Genomic DNA, 13,530 nt, shown 5'->3' on the forward strand with positions numbered 1-13,530 from the left:
CAAGACTAAATGTTCTGTGTATGTCCCTAAGAATTGAAAAACATAGTGCAGCGGGTAGGGCACTTGCCTTGAATGTGGCTGACCCAGGTTCAATTTCCCAAGCAACCAAGCACCACAAAAAGTGATCCCTGAGCATGAAACTAGAGATAAGCCTTGAATATCACCTGGTGTGTACTCCCTCCACTAAAACCCAGTACCCTCACTAAGTAATTCTTAACCTATTTTGATTAGAGAACCATTTGATGAAAATGACGAAATTCCAGGTCTCTTTCCTTAGTCATATTAAAATGTTTTTTTTCAGTGTTTTTCATGACCCATTCAAGCATAGGATGTGCAAAAAAAAAGATATAGAGTAACCACTCATCAACTTGGATCCTCTAATAACTCAATACATTTTTCCTTACTAGACTGCATAAGTGGATTTTTATTACCAATGTTCCAAATACACTAATATAATTACTAACCTTCAGTCATACATATTTAAAAAAAAATCCCCCCTAGATTCAGGACAATGCTGTGAAGTTCTTTTATCAGATACCTCAAAAACTGGTTCACGCAAAATCATTTGAGTGGGAGCACTCAGCTTGGGATAATAAAGAGAATGTTAACAATCCTATCATCAATCACAGACTCTTTCATCTAGCTGTGACTGTAGCCTTATAAAAAGATGAAAGAGTAGCACTAGCAATTGATGAATTGTCCAGTCAAATAGGACATGCTATGCCTACATATGCATTGAGTTGTCAGCCTACAAGGCCGACCAGAGTTCGATTCCTTCGCCCCTCTCGTAGAGCCCAGCAAGCTACCGAGAGTATCTCACCCGCACAGCAAAGCCTGGCAAGATACCCGTGATGTATTCAACATGTCAAACACAGTAACAATAAGTCTCACAATGGAGACATTACAGGGCCTGCTTGAGCAAATCGATGAACAATGGGAGGACAGTGACAGTGACAGTGACTAACTTCACAACTCTTTACATTTGTTAATAGCAACACGCAAATTGCTTAATTTTTTCTTATCCAACTATCTCCTGTTGGATACATTTTTTATCAGAAGGATAGGTGACTGTCGCTCTTTCATACAAAATGAGCCTCTATGAATAATTCTTATCTTCTTTGACTACTCTGGGATAGTGTCTGCTTTAGATATAGTATAATGCCTAGGAACCTGATCTTCTGGTTGTCACTTTAGCAAACTGCTGTTCAGTGCTGTTTTGGTTTAGTTCTCTAACCCAGGATCATGACAAACTCAGTTAGGACCCTATTTTTATTTTTATTTTAAAATAAAGACAAAAACCACAATGGTTGATACACTTCTAAAGTTGAAATTGATTAGAAAACAAAGCTCCAATATTAAAATCAATTCAGTTTAAAAATTGATTTTTATGTGAAAATTGTTATATCTTACCATGGGATTCTTAAGTCCTTATCGAGATTTACTGTGTGTTCCTAATTGAGCCTTCTGTGTTATTGGTTTTGATTGTTGAGTTTTATTGGCTTAGTTATTACTTTCCCATCTAATCCAGTGGGTATAATCCCCTTTAATTTTAATATTGAGAAATTTGGAAATGTCATACAGCCCCCATATACAGCTCTGTAGTCCTGAGGATTCAGTTTCTATTGTCTGGGTCAATGAGTTTACCTAGCTATGGGAGAAGGACCAGGCACTTAGGACCCTAATTAGTGAGTATCAGGTATGCATGTATCCAGCATGTTGTTATAAGAGTCTATAGTGAAGAAACCATTCTTTTGTACAGGTACAGATATGAAACATATTCTTTCTCCAACTCAACCTTCAACCTATCTCCGTGCCTCTCAGCGTCCAACCCGGAATTGCCAATCTCAGTTATGGAAAAATCACAATCCCAAAAACACAATGGTAAGAATATTTTGTTCTACTTGATTGATACAAAATTTATATTTCAGATGTACTTTCATCTGAACAAAAATGGTGGTACAAATTTTGCCATTACAAGCTTTACATTTCAACTGAGATTCAGTAACATAAAAATGTCAGCCCATAAAGCCATACATGCTGAGATTCTAAGGAAACAGGCAGTCAACCGAATCTTCTAGAAAAAGGGAACCTCGCTTACTGAGGGAGCCTACAATGACTTCAAATAAGAGTGACTATGAATGTTTGGTAGAACCTGTTGGCATGCTCAAATTCCAGCACGACTCAACTATGAGCAAAATACAATTTTACCCAGAACTCTGTTAATTTGGGGTGTCTGAAGAGGGCTCCCAAGCAGAGCACAGGGAATCTAGGGGCCACTCATGGCAACATTTGGCCAGTCAAGTGGGCATTTCAGTGCTAGGGCTAGAGAGGCCTAAGGATGTGGTGCTGTTCAAGCCATGGGATGAGGGTGGAGGAGGGAGTGCTGTGCTGAAGACTATCAGACCACCTAAATAACCTAATATTGGGGGACTTCCAGGACCTCACCCAAAAGTCTTGCTGCAGTTTCTGTGGTTGCCAGCATCCGAAGTCCTGTACTACCTCTGAGGCCCCTCTCCAGAACTCAATGAAGCTTCTATGCTCAGCTCGTTTCATGAGAACATCAAAGACTCCATCGCACTCAGTCTAGCTCTAACTTTCACCCTATTTCCCAGGGCTTGCTTACATTCTAGGGAGCTCACGTACAAGTAAAAGGGCTACAGGAAGGAGCTCTGGGTGTTCACTTGCAGTTTCCTGGCAAGCTCAGTATGTGAGCTCCCTCTGGCCATCGTGTTGCCTTGATGTGTTCTTACATGCAGGGCTAGGCCCTTCCAGTACTGCAACTTTCTCTGAAATGATCATCTCAGCCCAGATAGAATCTAGGAAATTCAGCTATGAGTGTGCAGAGTCCTATAGTAGTGGCAATACCACCCAGGGATGCTGTGTGTGAGCCACCCAGGGACCGGGAACATCTTTTCTGTCTTATTGTTCTAGAGCCTAGTGCAGGAGGGGTTAAGTATAATGCCACTGTTTCTTTTATTTGACCAAGGCAGCAACAGGTTAAACTGCTCAGGGAGGCCACACTGATATCCACGGCCATTTGCTCTGTCTTCAGGATGCTGTGTTGTCAGGAGCTGAAATCCCCTCTTCCCCTGAGCCTTGCACCATCCTTATACCCAACAACTTCCTCTGAACACTCACAATCTCACTCCCTAGCCTGGAGACTGGATTTGTTTCAGTCAGTGCAAGAGCTACTTTTACACTTGCTTTCCATCAAAATTGTTTATAGGGGTCATATCAGTGCTCATGCCCAGAGGAGCTTGGAAAGACCAAGGTCACACCCAGTGATGTTTAGGGGATCATGTGGTACTGGGACTCACACTTAGATCCTTTTATAGTGCCCGTGTGTTTTCCCACCTCATGCAACTATACCATCAAACTTTTCACCACCACACCCCCTCCCCAACTAATCAATAGTGCTTTCTTTTGAAATGTCTGTTTCCTGGACCAGGAATACTAGAGGTCTGGTCATTTGATGAATATTCAGGCTGGAATTGACACAAGGATATATTTTTATCAAAGGAATTCAGGTCATATTTTGGGAAGTGAAACAGATATGCAGAAAATAAAAGTGAAAAATTAATCTGAAGTCACTTGAGAAACACCTCCAGAAAAGCAGTATTGGGCTTGGAAGCCACAGGAGTTTTCTTTGTGGGATGGTATGAGTCAGCCTCCCCAGCATTCAGGTGACCAGCCCATGAGTTTCCAAAAATCACCGAAAGGGTTACTAGCAGGTGAAAATAACCTCTATGTCATAGTATTGTCCAGAGACTTTGTTTTTTAAACATCTATAAATCCTTTTGGAAAAATCACTGGTCTTCAATTTGGCTCTAAATATAGCATCAATGGGTTTTATGTTGAAATACTCATACTGCTAAGCACTGGGGTTAATATTCTTTAACAATCTCACTCAAATGTCAATGAGGTTTTAGCATTGATATGTTAAATACCCTTGAGTAAAGAGTGTAACTGTTGCAGCTACTAACTGGATATCATCCAGATTTCTTGTTCAGTTTTGTTTCCTGAGAGAGTCCCGACACCAGTAACTCATCATCAGTTGTAGCTTTGGGAAATGGTGAAAGTTGAAATATCACCTAGATAAAAATTTGAGTCTCAGATTAAAACTAGATCAGTGAAAGAATTAAGTCATTTCTGCTGAAAAAAGAAAATAGGGTAAAAAGTAAGTGAGTAAATACTTTATCAAAATTTTGCTTCCTTCCAGGCTGCTGACTGTTAGGAGTTCAGTGAACCTAGTTTAAAAAAGAAATTGAAGCAAGGAGAGAAGAGAAGATGTAAAAAGGAAATAGGAGAAGCTCAAAGTCCAATCTAAGGGACAGAGGTGGGGAGTTGTATTCCCCCAAATAATGAATTACAAATTAGTATCACCCTCAAACTCAAATCTATTAGGTTCCTCTCAAATTTCACTCTGCAGTCAAATCCAGTTTAAGAATTTATAGAAATTCAGAATAAATAGTTAACCTTGATGTTGATCTGATTTCAATGTTTCTGTTTTCTTTTCCAGAATGTGAGACTGACGCCAGCTCTTCCATGTGGGTGTATGTTTTCCTGGGGAACCTCCTTCGAGGAATAGGGGAATCTCCGATACAGCCCCTGGGCATCGCCTACCTGGATGATTTTGCCAGTGAAGACAGTGCAGCCTTCTATATTGGTAAAGCACACGTCGTGCATCTTCATGGGATCCGGGTTTCTGGTTTTCTTTATCCTAAACTAGACAAGGCCTGGAGGGTTTTATGTTCCTTTATTCAATTCACGTCTTTCTAAGGTCCACACTGAGGATTTATCAAAGGAGAGATTTCAAGTATATGGACTTATGTCATTCAGCAAAGAGTAGTAGATTGCAATAAGTATCAATGAGCTGAACTTTAAGGATGTTTGAGCTGGAACAAGTAACTTTATGTATTTTAGAATTCAAAGTTGTTTTTACTGAGCTCATAGTACTGATGAGACATATGGGGATTACATTTTTTAAAAAATGTTTCTAAGGATGGGTAAATGCATCTCTTATTTGGATGACTTGGGTTCAATTTCAGGCAACACACACATACACAAGACACACACACACACACACACACACACACACACACACACACACCTGGAACCCTGGAAACTGTTTTCTATCTGATAAACCCTCGCCGGGACCCCTTGGAGGGGAGCGGGTTGAGCTTTCCTCCCCACCCCGACCGGGGCTCCGGCAGCCGAAGACCTCCAGGACCAGCCACCACCATGCTGAGACCACTCTCCGCACACATGAAGGTACTGGCAGAGGGACAAAGCCACGCGGGTTCCGGGGCCGAGACCTCCAAGCCTACTCAGATTGGAGTCGAGCATCTTCCATTCAGATCCTCCAATTTCCAGCAGGCGGGGGTCACACCCACCACCTGGCCCCCTGGCGCCGTGTAATCCCATCAGCGGCCAAGACTCAGAGACTATAAAATCCAGATCCCGGAACCGCGCGGCCGCATACACGGCCGCTCGACATCTTATCAGAACTTTTTTTATGATATCTTATTATCTCATTCCTACTTTGGACAAACTTGCAGGCTATCAAATGTAGCCTGCCCACAGGGCAGAGTCTGGCAAGCTCCCCGTGGCGTACCAAATATGCCAAATACCAGTAACATTGATGGGTCTCATTCTCCTAAAGAGCCGTGAATATAATCTCAGGGCTAGGATGAAAGAGACGTTACTGGGGCCTGCTCGAGGCAATCGACGATAAACAGGATGATGAAATGAAAAATGAAATGAAAACCCTGATTATCTGGAATCTCAAAAGCAGGTAAAATAGGTTAAAAAAAAATCTAAACCAATAAGTTGATCAAAGAGAACCCAGCAGGCTGAGTACATACATTGCGTATTGGAGACTCAGGGTCAATCCTTAGTACAGCATGGTTAACTAAGCACCCATGAGCACAGAGCCTGGAGTAACCCCTGAACACCACAAGTTGTGGCCAAAAACTACAATACTAAACAAATTTTTAATGAGGAGGACAAAAATTAAGGCCTAGACTATTCCAAGTCTGAAATGAATACCAGTGAATGCAGTTAAAGTCACAAAAACCAAACTAGAGTTAAACGCCACGTAGTTCCACCTTCTTTGTCCTGTTATATCTGACCAGGATGGTTCCAAGTCTCAGAGAGCACCTGACTCTGCCCTCAAGTCTCGCTTCCTGCATAGTGCCCCCAATTTGATATCTAACCAACCATTAAAAATGTTTTGAAATACTTTCAAGGGCTGGGGGAAGAGGGCACCAAAGGTTCATAGCTTCACAAATCAGAGCTTCAGGTTTGATCCCTTCAATACTACAGGGAGAGATCATCCCTATAAATAGTTTATTTCTGATTTCTATCAATACATAGAATCTAGTTTTAGAGAGTAATATTATTGTTGTTTTTATTTGTGTGTACATGTGCCTTAATGCCTGTTCTTGAATTTATAACCTCATTCCAGTGAAGAAAATTTATTCCGTTTTCAGAAATAAACTTCTTCAGAGTGTCGGTTTTACTTTCTGACTGAGGTAAAGGATACTTGATTTCTAGATTCAATGCGGTTTGAGCATTGATATGTTAAATACCTTTGAGTAAAGAGTTTAATTGTTGCAGCTACTAACTGGATATCATTCAGATTCCTTGTTAAGATTATTCATTTATAAAAGCAATGGCATTTTTTTCATGCAGGATGTGTGCAGACGGTTGCAATTATAGGACCAATCTTTGGCTTCCTGTTAGGCTCATTATGTGCCAAACTGTATGTTGACATTGGCTTTGTAAGCCTAGGTAAGGAAATGTGTTTTTATTTGTTCATTTGTTTTCATTGGTATTAATTAACGGGATGCTGTAGAAAATATCAAATTTCTATTTTTAAAATAAGTATTCATTACAAAGGTTGGCAAAGCCTACCATTGGGTGAAGCAGAATTAGTGGGACATTTTGAAGCTCAAGATTCAAACTTAAGAGGAAGTGAAGAGGTGGATGGGTAGGGGAAGGAACCACAACATCAAATAAGTTTAATAAAAACTTACTGAGGCCTTTTTTTCACTCTGGGGAAGTCGAGTTTGCTCTTGAACACATAATGCTCTCTCTCTTACTCTCCCCTCATATTTCTCTAAATTTCTTTACATGAAGCTCTTTTGCTTCACAAAAGAAAAAAGAAAAAATTATTGACTTAGAAAAATGCATCATTTTATTCTAACATGAAAATAATCATGGGAAAATTATTAATAAAACAATATTACTTGTCAATAAATGGAGTCTGAAAAGTAGTCAAGGATTAAAACTGGAAGATCTGGTGCTTTTTATTCAGTTGTATCCTTTTTCACTTCTTATTTGCCAGTTCCAACACATTCCAATGTAATTAGGAACGCAAACTGTGCTGCTTATCGGTTTCAGGTATATTAGTATTTATTATAGTACCTTTAGCTGATCATTTATTTGTGAACTTGAGAGAAAGGTCAAGCACCAAAAGTACTCTGACCACCAAAATTCCCTTCTTTGTTGCACAAATCTTTTCTTAGGTGAGACATGTTATAAGAATGGTAGCTTTCCTTCCTGAATAGCTCATTATATAAGGATAAACAAGGGAGCCCGGACTTGCTATTTCATAACTAATTTTTTTCTTTCTCTACTTGTAGCCCCTTTAGTATTTAGACTCTCTATAAATCTAAGGAACAAAAGGAGAAAGCATTATGCTCCAGAAACTCCCTCTTTTCTTCAAAAAGCAAGATATAATAAATGCTCAGATCAGAAAATGTTACTGTGTAGGAGTTCTTGGGTATTTTTATGATGTGGTGTTTTTTCAAACCTTACTTTAAGACTTTTTAAGTTTTTCTGTAAATTCTGGTTCACCACCTTCTCTCCTTTCAGACCATATAACCATTACGCCAAAGGACCCACAGTGGGTAGGTGCCTGGTGGCTGGGGTATATAATAGCAGGAGTCCTGAGTCTTCTGGCGGCAGTGCCCTTTTGGTGCTTACCCAAGAGTCTACCAAGACCTCGAAGTAGAGAAGGCTCCAGTTCCTCATCTGAGAAATCCAAATTTATTATGAATGATGACACTGATTTTCAAGCATCTCAAGGAGAAAAAACAAAAATAATGGAAATGGTAAAGGGTGAGTCAGCTTCTCCTTGATTTTGAAGCACTTTCTTTTTTCCTGTTGAGCCTTAAAAACTCTAGGAATAATGAACCCTATCTTCCTCGCAGTGTTTAGGAAAAGTTGAGAAAGAATGTGAGTGGGGAAGCTGCTTCCCTTGCATGTGGCTGCCTGTTTATTCTCTGCCGCTGCATATGGTCTCCTGTGCCTTGCCAGGAGTGATGCCATAGCACAGAGCTAGGAATAAGCCCTGAGTACTGCTGTAGTCACCCCCACTCTTCCCAACAAATGAATAAAATGACATCACCTTGTAGAAAAAGAAAGAAAAGGTCAGAAGCTATCCAGGAAGCAAATGAGGAAAATGGTGATGACCATCCACATGGAGAGTGGAGATGGAAGTGTCAGCCCTCTAACCGGAAACTGGAACATATGCACAGTGACTTCCTTGCTGAGATCTCCACCCTGTAATTGCCCCCACCCAAGGTGGCTGCCTGATCAAACTGGGTGGGAGGAGAGTGACTCTTCAGGGCTCTGTGGCCTTGGCAGGGATGAAAACCACCCCTTTGAGCATTACGCACTTTCCCTCCAGGGAGCCTAGAAGTAAGTGGGGTGCGGGCAAAATGCCAGCTGTGCCCTACTAAGATCCGTCCACATGGAACAGGGGGCCATAGAAAATATTTCCCGGGGCTGGAGCGATAACACAGGCGGTAGGGTGTTTGCCTTGCAAGTGGCCGACCCGAGTTCAATTCCCAGCATCCCATATGGTCCCCTGAGCACCGCCAGGAATAATTCCTGAATGCAGAGCCAGGAGTAACCCCTGTGCATTGCCAGGTGTGACCCAAAAGGCAAAATAAATAAATAAATAAATAATACAATCCATTTATAAAAAAAAAAGATTTCCCTTTCTTACCCCTTCCCATTAAGCAAGATTTATAGATCTAGAAAAAAATTCACGACCTTCCCTCCACCATTATCTCATCTTTCCAACCACCCCCAAAGTCTACCCTGTTAGTAGGCACACAATAAATTTTTATATTGCTTGTTACAACCAATAAGAGTTATACAAATAAAAGAATTATAAACTATAATTCAGTAAAAGAAAATTTGTAAAAATTGTTCTATTTCGCCCCGAAGTTGTTGAATCTTTGTCTGAGGCCTTCCTAAGTTGTTTGCCATGAGTGGAGCCTGCTGTGTTATTGCTTTTGTTTGTTGAGTATAGTTGGCTTCTGCGTTCCTTTCTCATCTAATCTGGTGTGCTCCTATTGGAGTTTCAAAAATTTGGAATTTCAGGGAGTCGTGCAGCCATATATGCAGCCACACAGTTCATATACTTCAGGATTTGTAGATCTCAGATGAATCTGCAGGGATTCTTAGTGAAACCATGGCGTTAGGCTGTTGGCCTGGTGGCAGCAGTGGTTGTGGGTGTGGCTACATATATGGCTGCATGACTCAGCCCACCTCCCTCTCAAGAGCACACCAGAGTTTCAGCCAGGAGAATCGACATGTCCATGAATTTCAGCAACTCGGCTTGCACCTCTCCAGAGATTCAGTTCATGAATCTGAAAAGTAGAGCTGGTGGGTGAGTTGGCATGGTGCTGCTATCAATCTCCACAATTCTAAGCATTTGACTGAAGCATAAGAAGAAGGGAGAAGGCAAAAGTAAATTTCTTGCATGAAAGAACTGAACAGAATTTTCTCTGCTCCATTCCCTGTGAGCGGGATTCAAGTCTGAAAAAGAGACTGGAATTCCAGAGTTTCCAGGCCCAGGCTGCTCAGCTCCTGTTTGTCTTGTACCCATATTGGTTAAAGAAAATTTACTCCTGAATTACAGGTGTCTGACTTCTGTCCAAGAGCTGAGTCTGCACGAGGCAGTGCCAGAGTCTGAAGCTGAGCAGACTTCAGACTTGGTGGGTGCCTGTCCCACCTTCGTGCCTAAAGTGTGGATAGACCCTGAGATAATTCTCAGTGCTGACAAGCCCAGGCCAGGAGGCCATCCCAGGCAGTCCTGCACCTTGTCACACAAGTGCCGCTGCCTTTGTGAGAACATGTTCTTTCCATCTGCAGAGTTTCTTCCATCGCTGAGGAGTCTTTTGGGAAACCCCGTGTATTTCTTGTATTTGTGTGCCAGCACCGTTCAGTTCAACTCTTTGTTCGGCATGGTCACGTACAAAGCCAAGTACATTGAGCAGCAGTATGGACAGTCATCCTCCAAGGCCAACTTCGTGATCGGTATGCGCACATGCACCAGGGTTCCAGTGGGAATTAGCTAAGCCACTTCCCACTCACACTCAGAGATTTAGAGAAAACTGTTCTAATAGACTGAAGGTAATTCATGACATTTTCACTTTGAAGTGGGGATGTGAATGGAATACAAATCTAGTGTAAAATATATAGCATTGCAAACCGTAATGGAGAGAGAGACAGAGAGAGAGAGAGAGGTAGAAGAAAAGTGCCTGCCATAGAGGCAGGCTGGGGTGGGGTGGGGGGCGAGGGGAGAATGATGGTAACTGAGGGATACAGGGGATATGGGGATATTAGTGGTGGGAAATGTACACTGGTGGAGGGGAGGGATAGATGTTGGAACATTGTATGCCTGAAACCCAATCATGAAAGTTTCGTAACTATATCTCACAGTGGTTTGATTAAAAATATGAATTATTAAAAAATCTATAGTAAAATATTCAAATCTTCTCTGGCATAGCTTGTAGCTACTTGTAACTAGAGTTATTCACAAGTATGAGTGAGTGACCACAAGAATATTACACAGGGGCCAGAGTGATAGTACATCAGATAGGGCACATACCTTACATGTGATAGACTTGGGTTTATTCCCCAGCACTCCAAACCCCAAGCCCTACAAGGAGTGATCCCTGAGCGTATAACCAGGAATAAACCCTGAACACTGTCGGGGTAGACCCTTCCCACCAAAGAGTATAAAATAGACGAAACATACCCTTTTGGGGGTAGCAGGAGGTACGACTGGCAGTACATGGATCTGACAGAACAGTACCTGTATTCTAAACTGGGTGCAGGATCTTCTAACCATGACTTTGAAATGTCCTCTGCAGTCAATAGTGTGCTTGCCTCCTGAAGCCAGGGGCAAGAGCACATGTAATGCTTAGCTGAGTAGTTGGTATACTCAGGCAAAGAACAACTGTGAGAGTGACCCAATAATAACACAATAATAATAATAAGTGTATACAAAACTAAGTACACCAAGCAAAGAGATTAAGGCCAATAGAAACAATTTGGGGGGGGGGCCAGAAAATTGAACCCAAGCTATTTTTATGCCCTTATTCTCTGATGCACAACTTAAAATTAATCATCACCTAATCATCATCAGACTGGACATGTTACTCCTGAGATAAGACTCTGATTCATTGACTCATTTAGTGTATATTGATTTAAAACACTGTGCTAGACAATGTATTGGGCAGAAGTCAGAGAATTGTGCCATCATTAATCTGTAACTAGAACCCAGATTTGTAGTTTAGCATGAAAGGCACTTGCATTGCATACTATTGACCCAGATTCGATCCCCAACCTCTCATTTGGCTCCTGCCTCTGGGCAGGGCACTGCCTAATAGTGAATATTTCTAGATGTTGAATATTTACCATTACATCAAATAACTATTATATAGTTTTTGTCTGATTTTTTGGAAACTTTGTGTGTTGTGCCCTCAGATTTCTTCTAAAAATTCACAAAGATGTCTTTTTCTCCATTTTTAGACTATTATTATTTGTTTACATATTTTTGGTATCCCGTAGGGCTAATCAACATACCTGCAGTGGCTCTGGGAATATTCTCTGGGGGAATCATTATGAAAAAGTTCAGAGTTGGTGTCTGTGGAGCTGCCAAACTCTACTTGGGATCAGCTGTCTTTGGATACCTCCTGTTCCTGTCCTTGTTTTCACTGGGCTGTGAAAATTCTGATGTGGCAGGACTGACCGTCTCCTATGAAGGGTATGTTCATCATGGGTTGTTTTGAAGAGATTGACTTGCTTAATCCAATTAATTAGTGATAAAAAGTCCAAAATTAGACCTTAAGGCCTCATAACTAGGAAAGGGAATGGCTGTTTCATTGTGGAATGAGAGACAATTCTTTTGGCATGGAAGTTACTATTAACACAGAAGGTATTATTGATACCAAATCTGTCTTCTTAAATTGGAATGGTTTAGGAAAATATGAAAAATGTTCACTATATTCTTTAATTTAGGAAATTACTGAATAGTTACAACTACCTTTGCCCTTTACGTGTAGTGTGTGTGTGTGTGTCATTAAATCTAATCTATCATCAATATTCTCATTTTAGAAACAAAAATGACTACCTTTCAATATTTTGTAATATATCTGGTTATCATTATTCATGGAAGTGATGAATACTTACCTGGCATAAAACGGATGTTTAGCTTATGTAAACAATTGTATTTTTTTATAATTTGAATACATGGGTAACTAGAATGCTCTCCTATTTCATGCTTCATCATTTCTATTGTGCTCAAGTCATGTGAAATTTTAGGATAAGCCAGTTTTCCTATCCTTCAGCTCAGGGTCATACCTGACACTTGGCTTTAGAGCAGGGTCCTGAGGCATGTCCTTTCAGCTGCACATGAGAATACATTCTGTGCTCTCTGACCTGCCAGGTGATGAGTCATTTCTCAGTTTCCAAACGCTCCGGCTTTTTTGCTCAAGGTCAGGTCTTGAACAATTTGCTTTGCCCTCTGCTTTGAGAACTCCTTCCCATCATTCCACCTCTTGACCTGAGACCACAGAGGCCTCCATCCTTTCACCGATCTATGTTGCCTTTAAAGCACAGCGATCCGCAGCCAAAGTGGCAAACCATGCCCTGTCTTCATCTGCCTCAAGCTCTGTCTGCAGCACGAAAGGGCTGGCCCTGGACATTGGACACACGTTCTCTCTGCTACTGGCTTCTGAGCTGCCTTCCCTCCAGCAATCTCCCCATGCTTCTACCACGCTTGTCTCATCTCCGCATCTCACTTCCCCTCGCCTTCATTAACCCATCACTGACACTTTTCTGCAGCTAAGTGAACACCAGTTCACTTTCTCTAACTAAAATTCTAAAATGACCAGGAAAATGAGTGATTGCAAAGTTCATACTATCAGAGTTTGCTGAGTTATTGTACAAATATTAGTCTTTTTTTTTCTTCTTTTGGGCTACAAGTGACAGTGCTCAAGGCTTGTTCCTGACTCTGCACTTGGGAATCACTCCTGGAAGGCTCAAGGAACCCTGTAGGGTGCTGAGGATTGAACCCAGGTCAGCTGTATGCAAAGCAAATGCCCAACCTGCTCCTGTCCCACAAATGTTAGTCTTAACTGAGTGGGAATATTTCTTGGTGACAGTTAATCAAAATATAGACGAATTGTGCTCATTAGAAATAGGTGCTGCCAATGAGGGCCTGGA

General features: G+C 41.3%; 1 protein-coding gene across 2 annotated transcripts in view; it reads left to right on the plus strand.

Moving 5' to 3' along the window:
- The window catches only part of SLCO1C1 (solute carrier organic anion transporter family member 1C1), a 37,429-nt gene that overhangs the window by 9,075 nt on the left and 14,824 nt on the right, over positions 1-13,530 (plus strand). For both annotated transcript variants that reach the window (XM_056134617.1, XM_056134619.1), the window contains exons 4-9: positions 1,760-1,881; positions 4,520-4,666; positions 6,694-6,792; positions 7,879-8,124; positions 10,171-10,335; positions 11,875-12,070. In XM_056134617.1, coding sequence (XP_055990592.1) covers positions 1,760-1,881; positions 4,520-4,666; positions 6,694-6,792; positions 7,879-8,124; positions 10,171-10,335; positions 11,875-12,070 — 975 coding nt within the window. The remainder of the gene's footprint in view (positions 1-1,759; positions 1,882-4,519; positions 4,667-6,693; positions 6,793-7,878; positions 8,125-10,170; positions 10,336-11,874; positions 12,071-13,530) is intronic.

Source organism: Sorex fumeus, unplaced genomic scaffold (assembly GCF_029834395.1).
Source record: "Sorex fumeus unplaced genomic scaffold, SorFum_2.1 ptg000100l, whole genome shotgun sequence".
NCBI lineage: Eukaryota > Metazoa > Chordata > Mammalia > Eulipotyphla > Soricidae > Sorex > Sorex fumeus.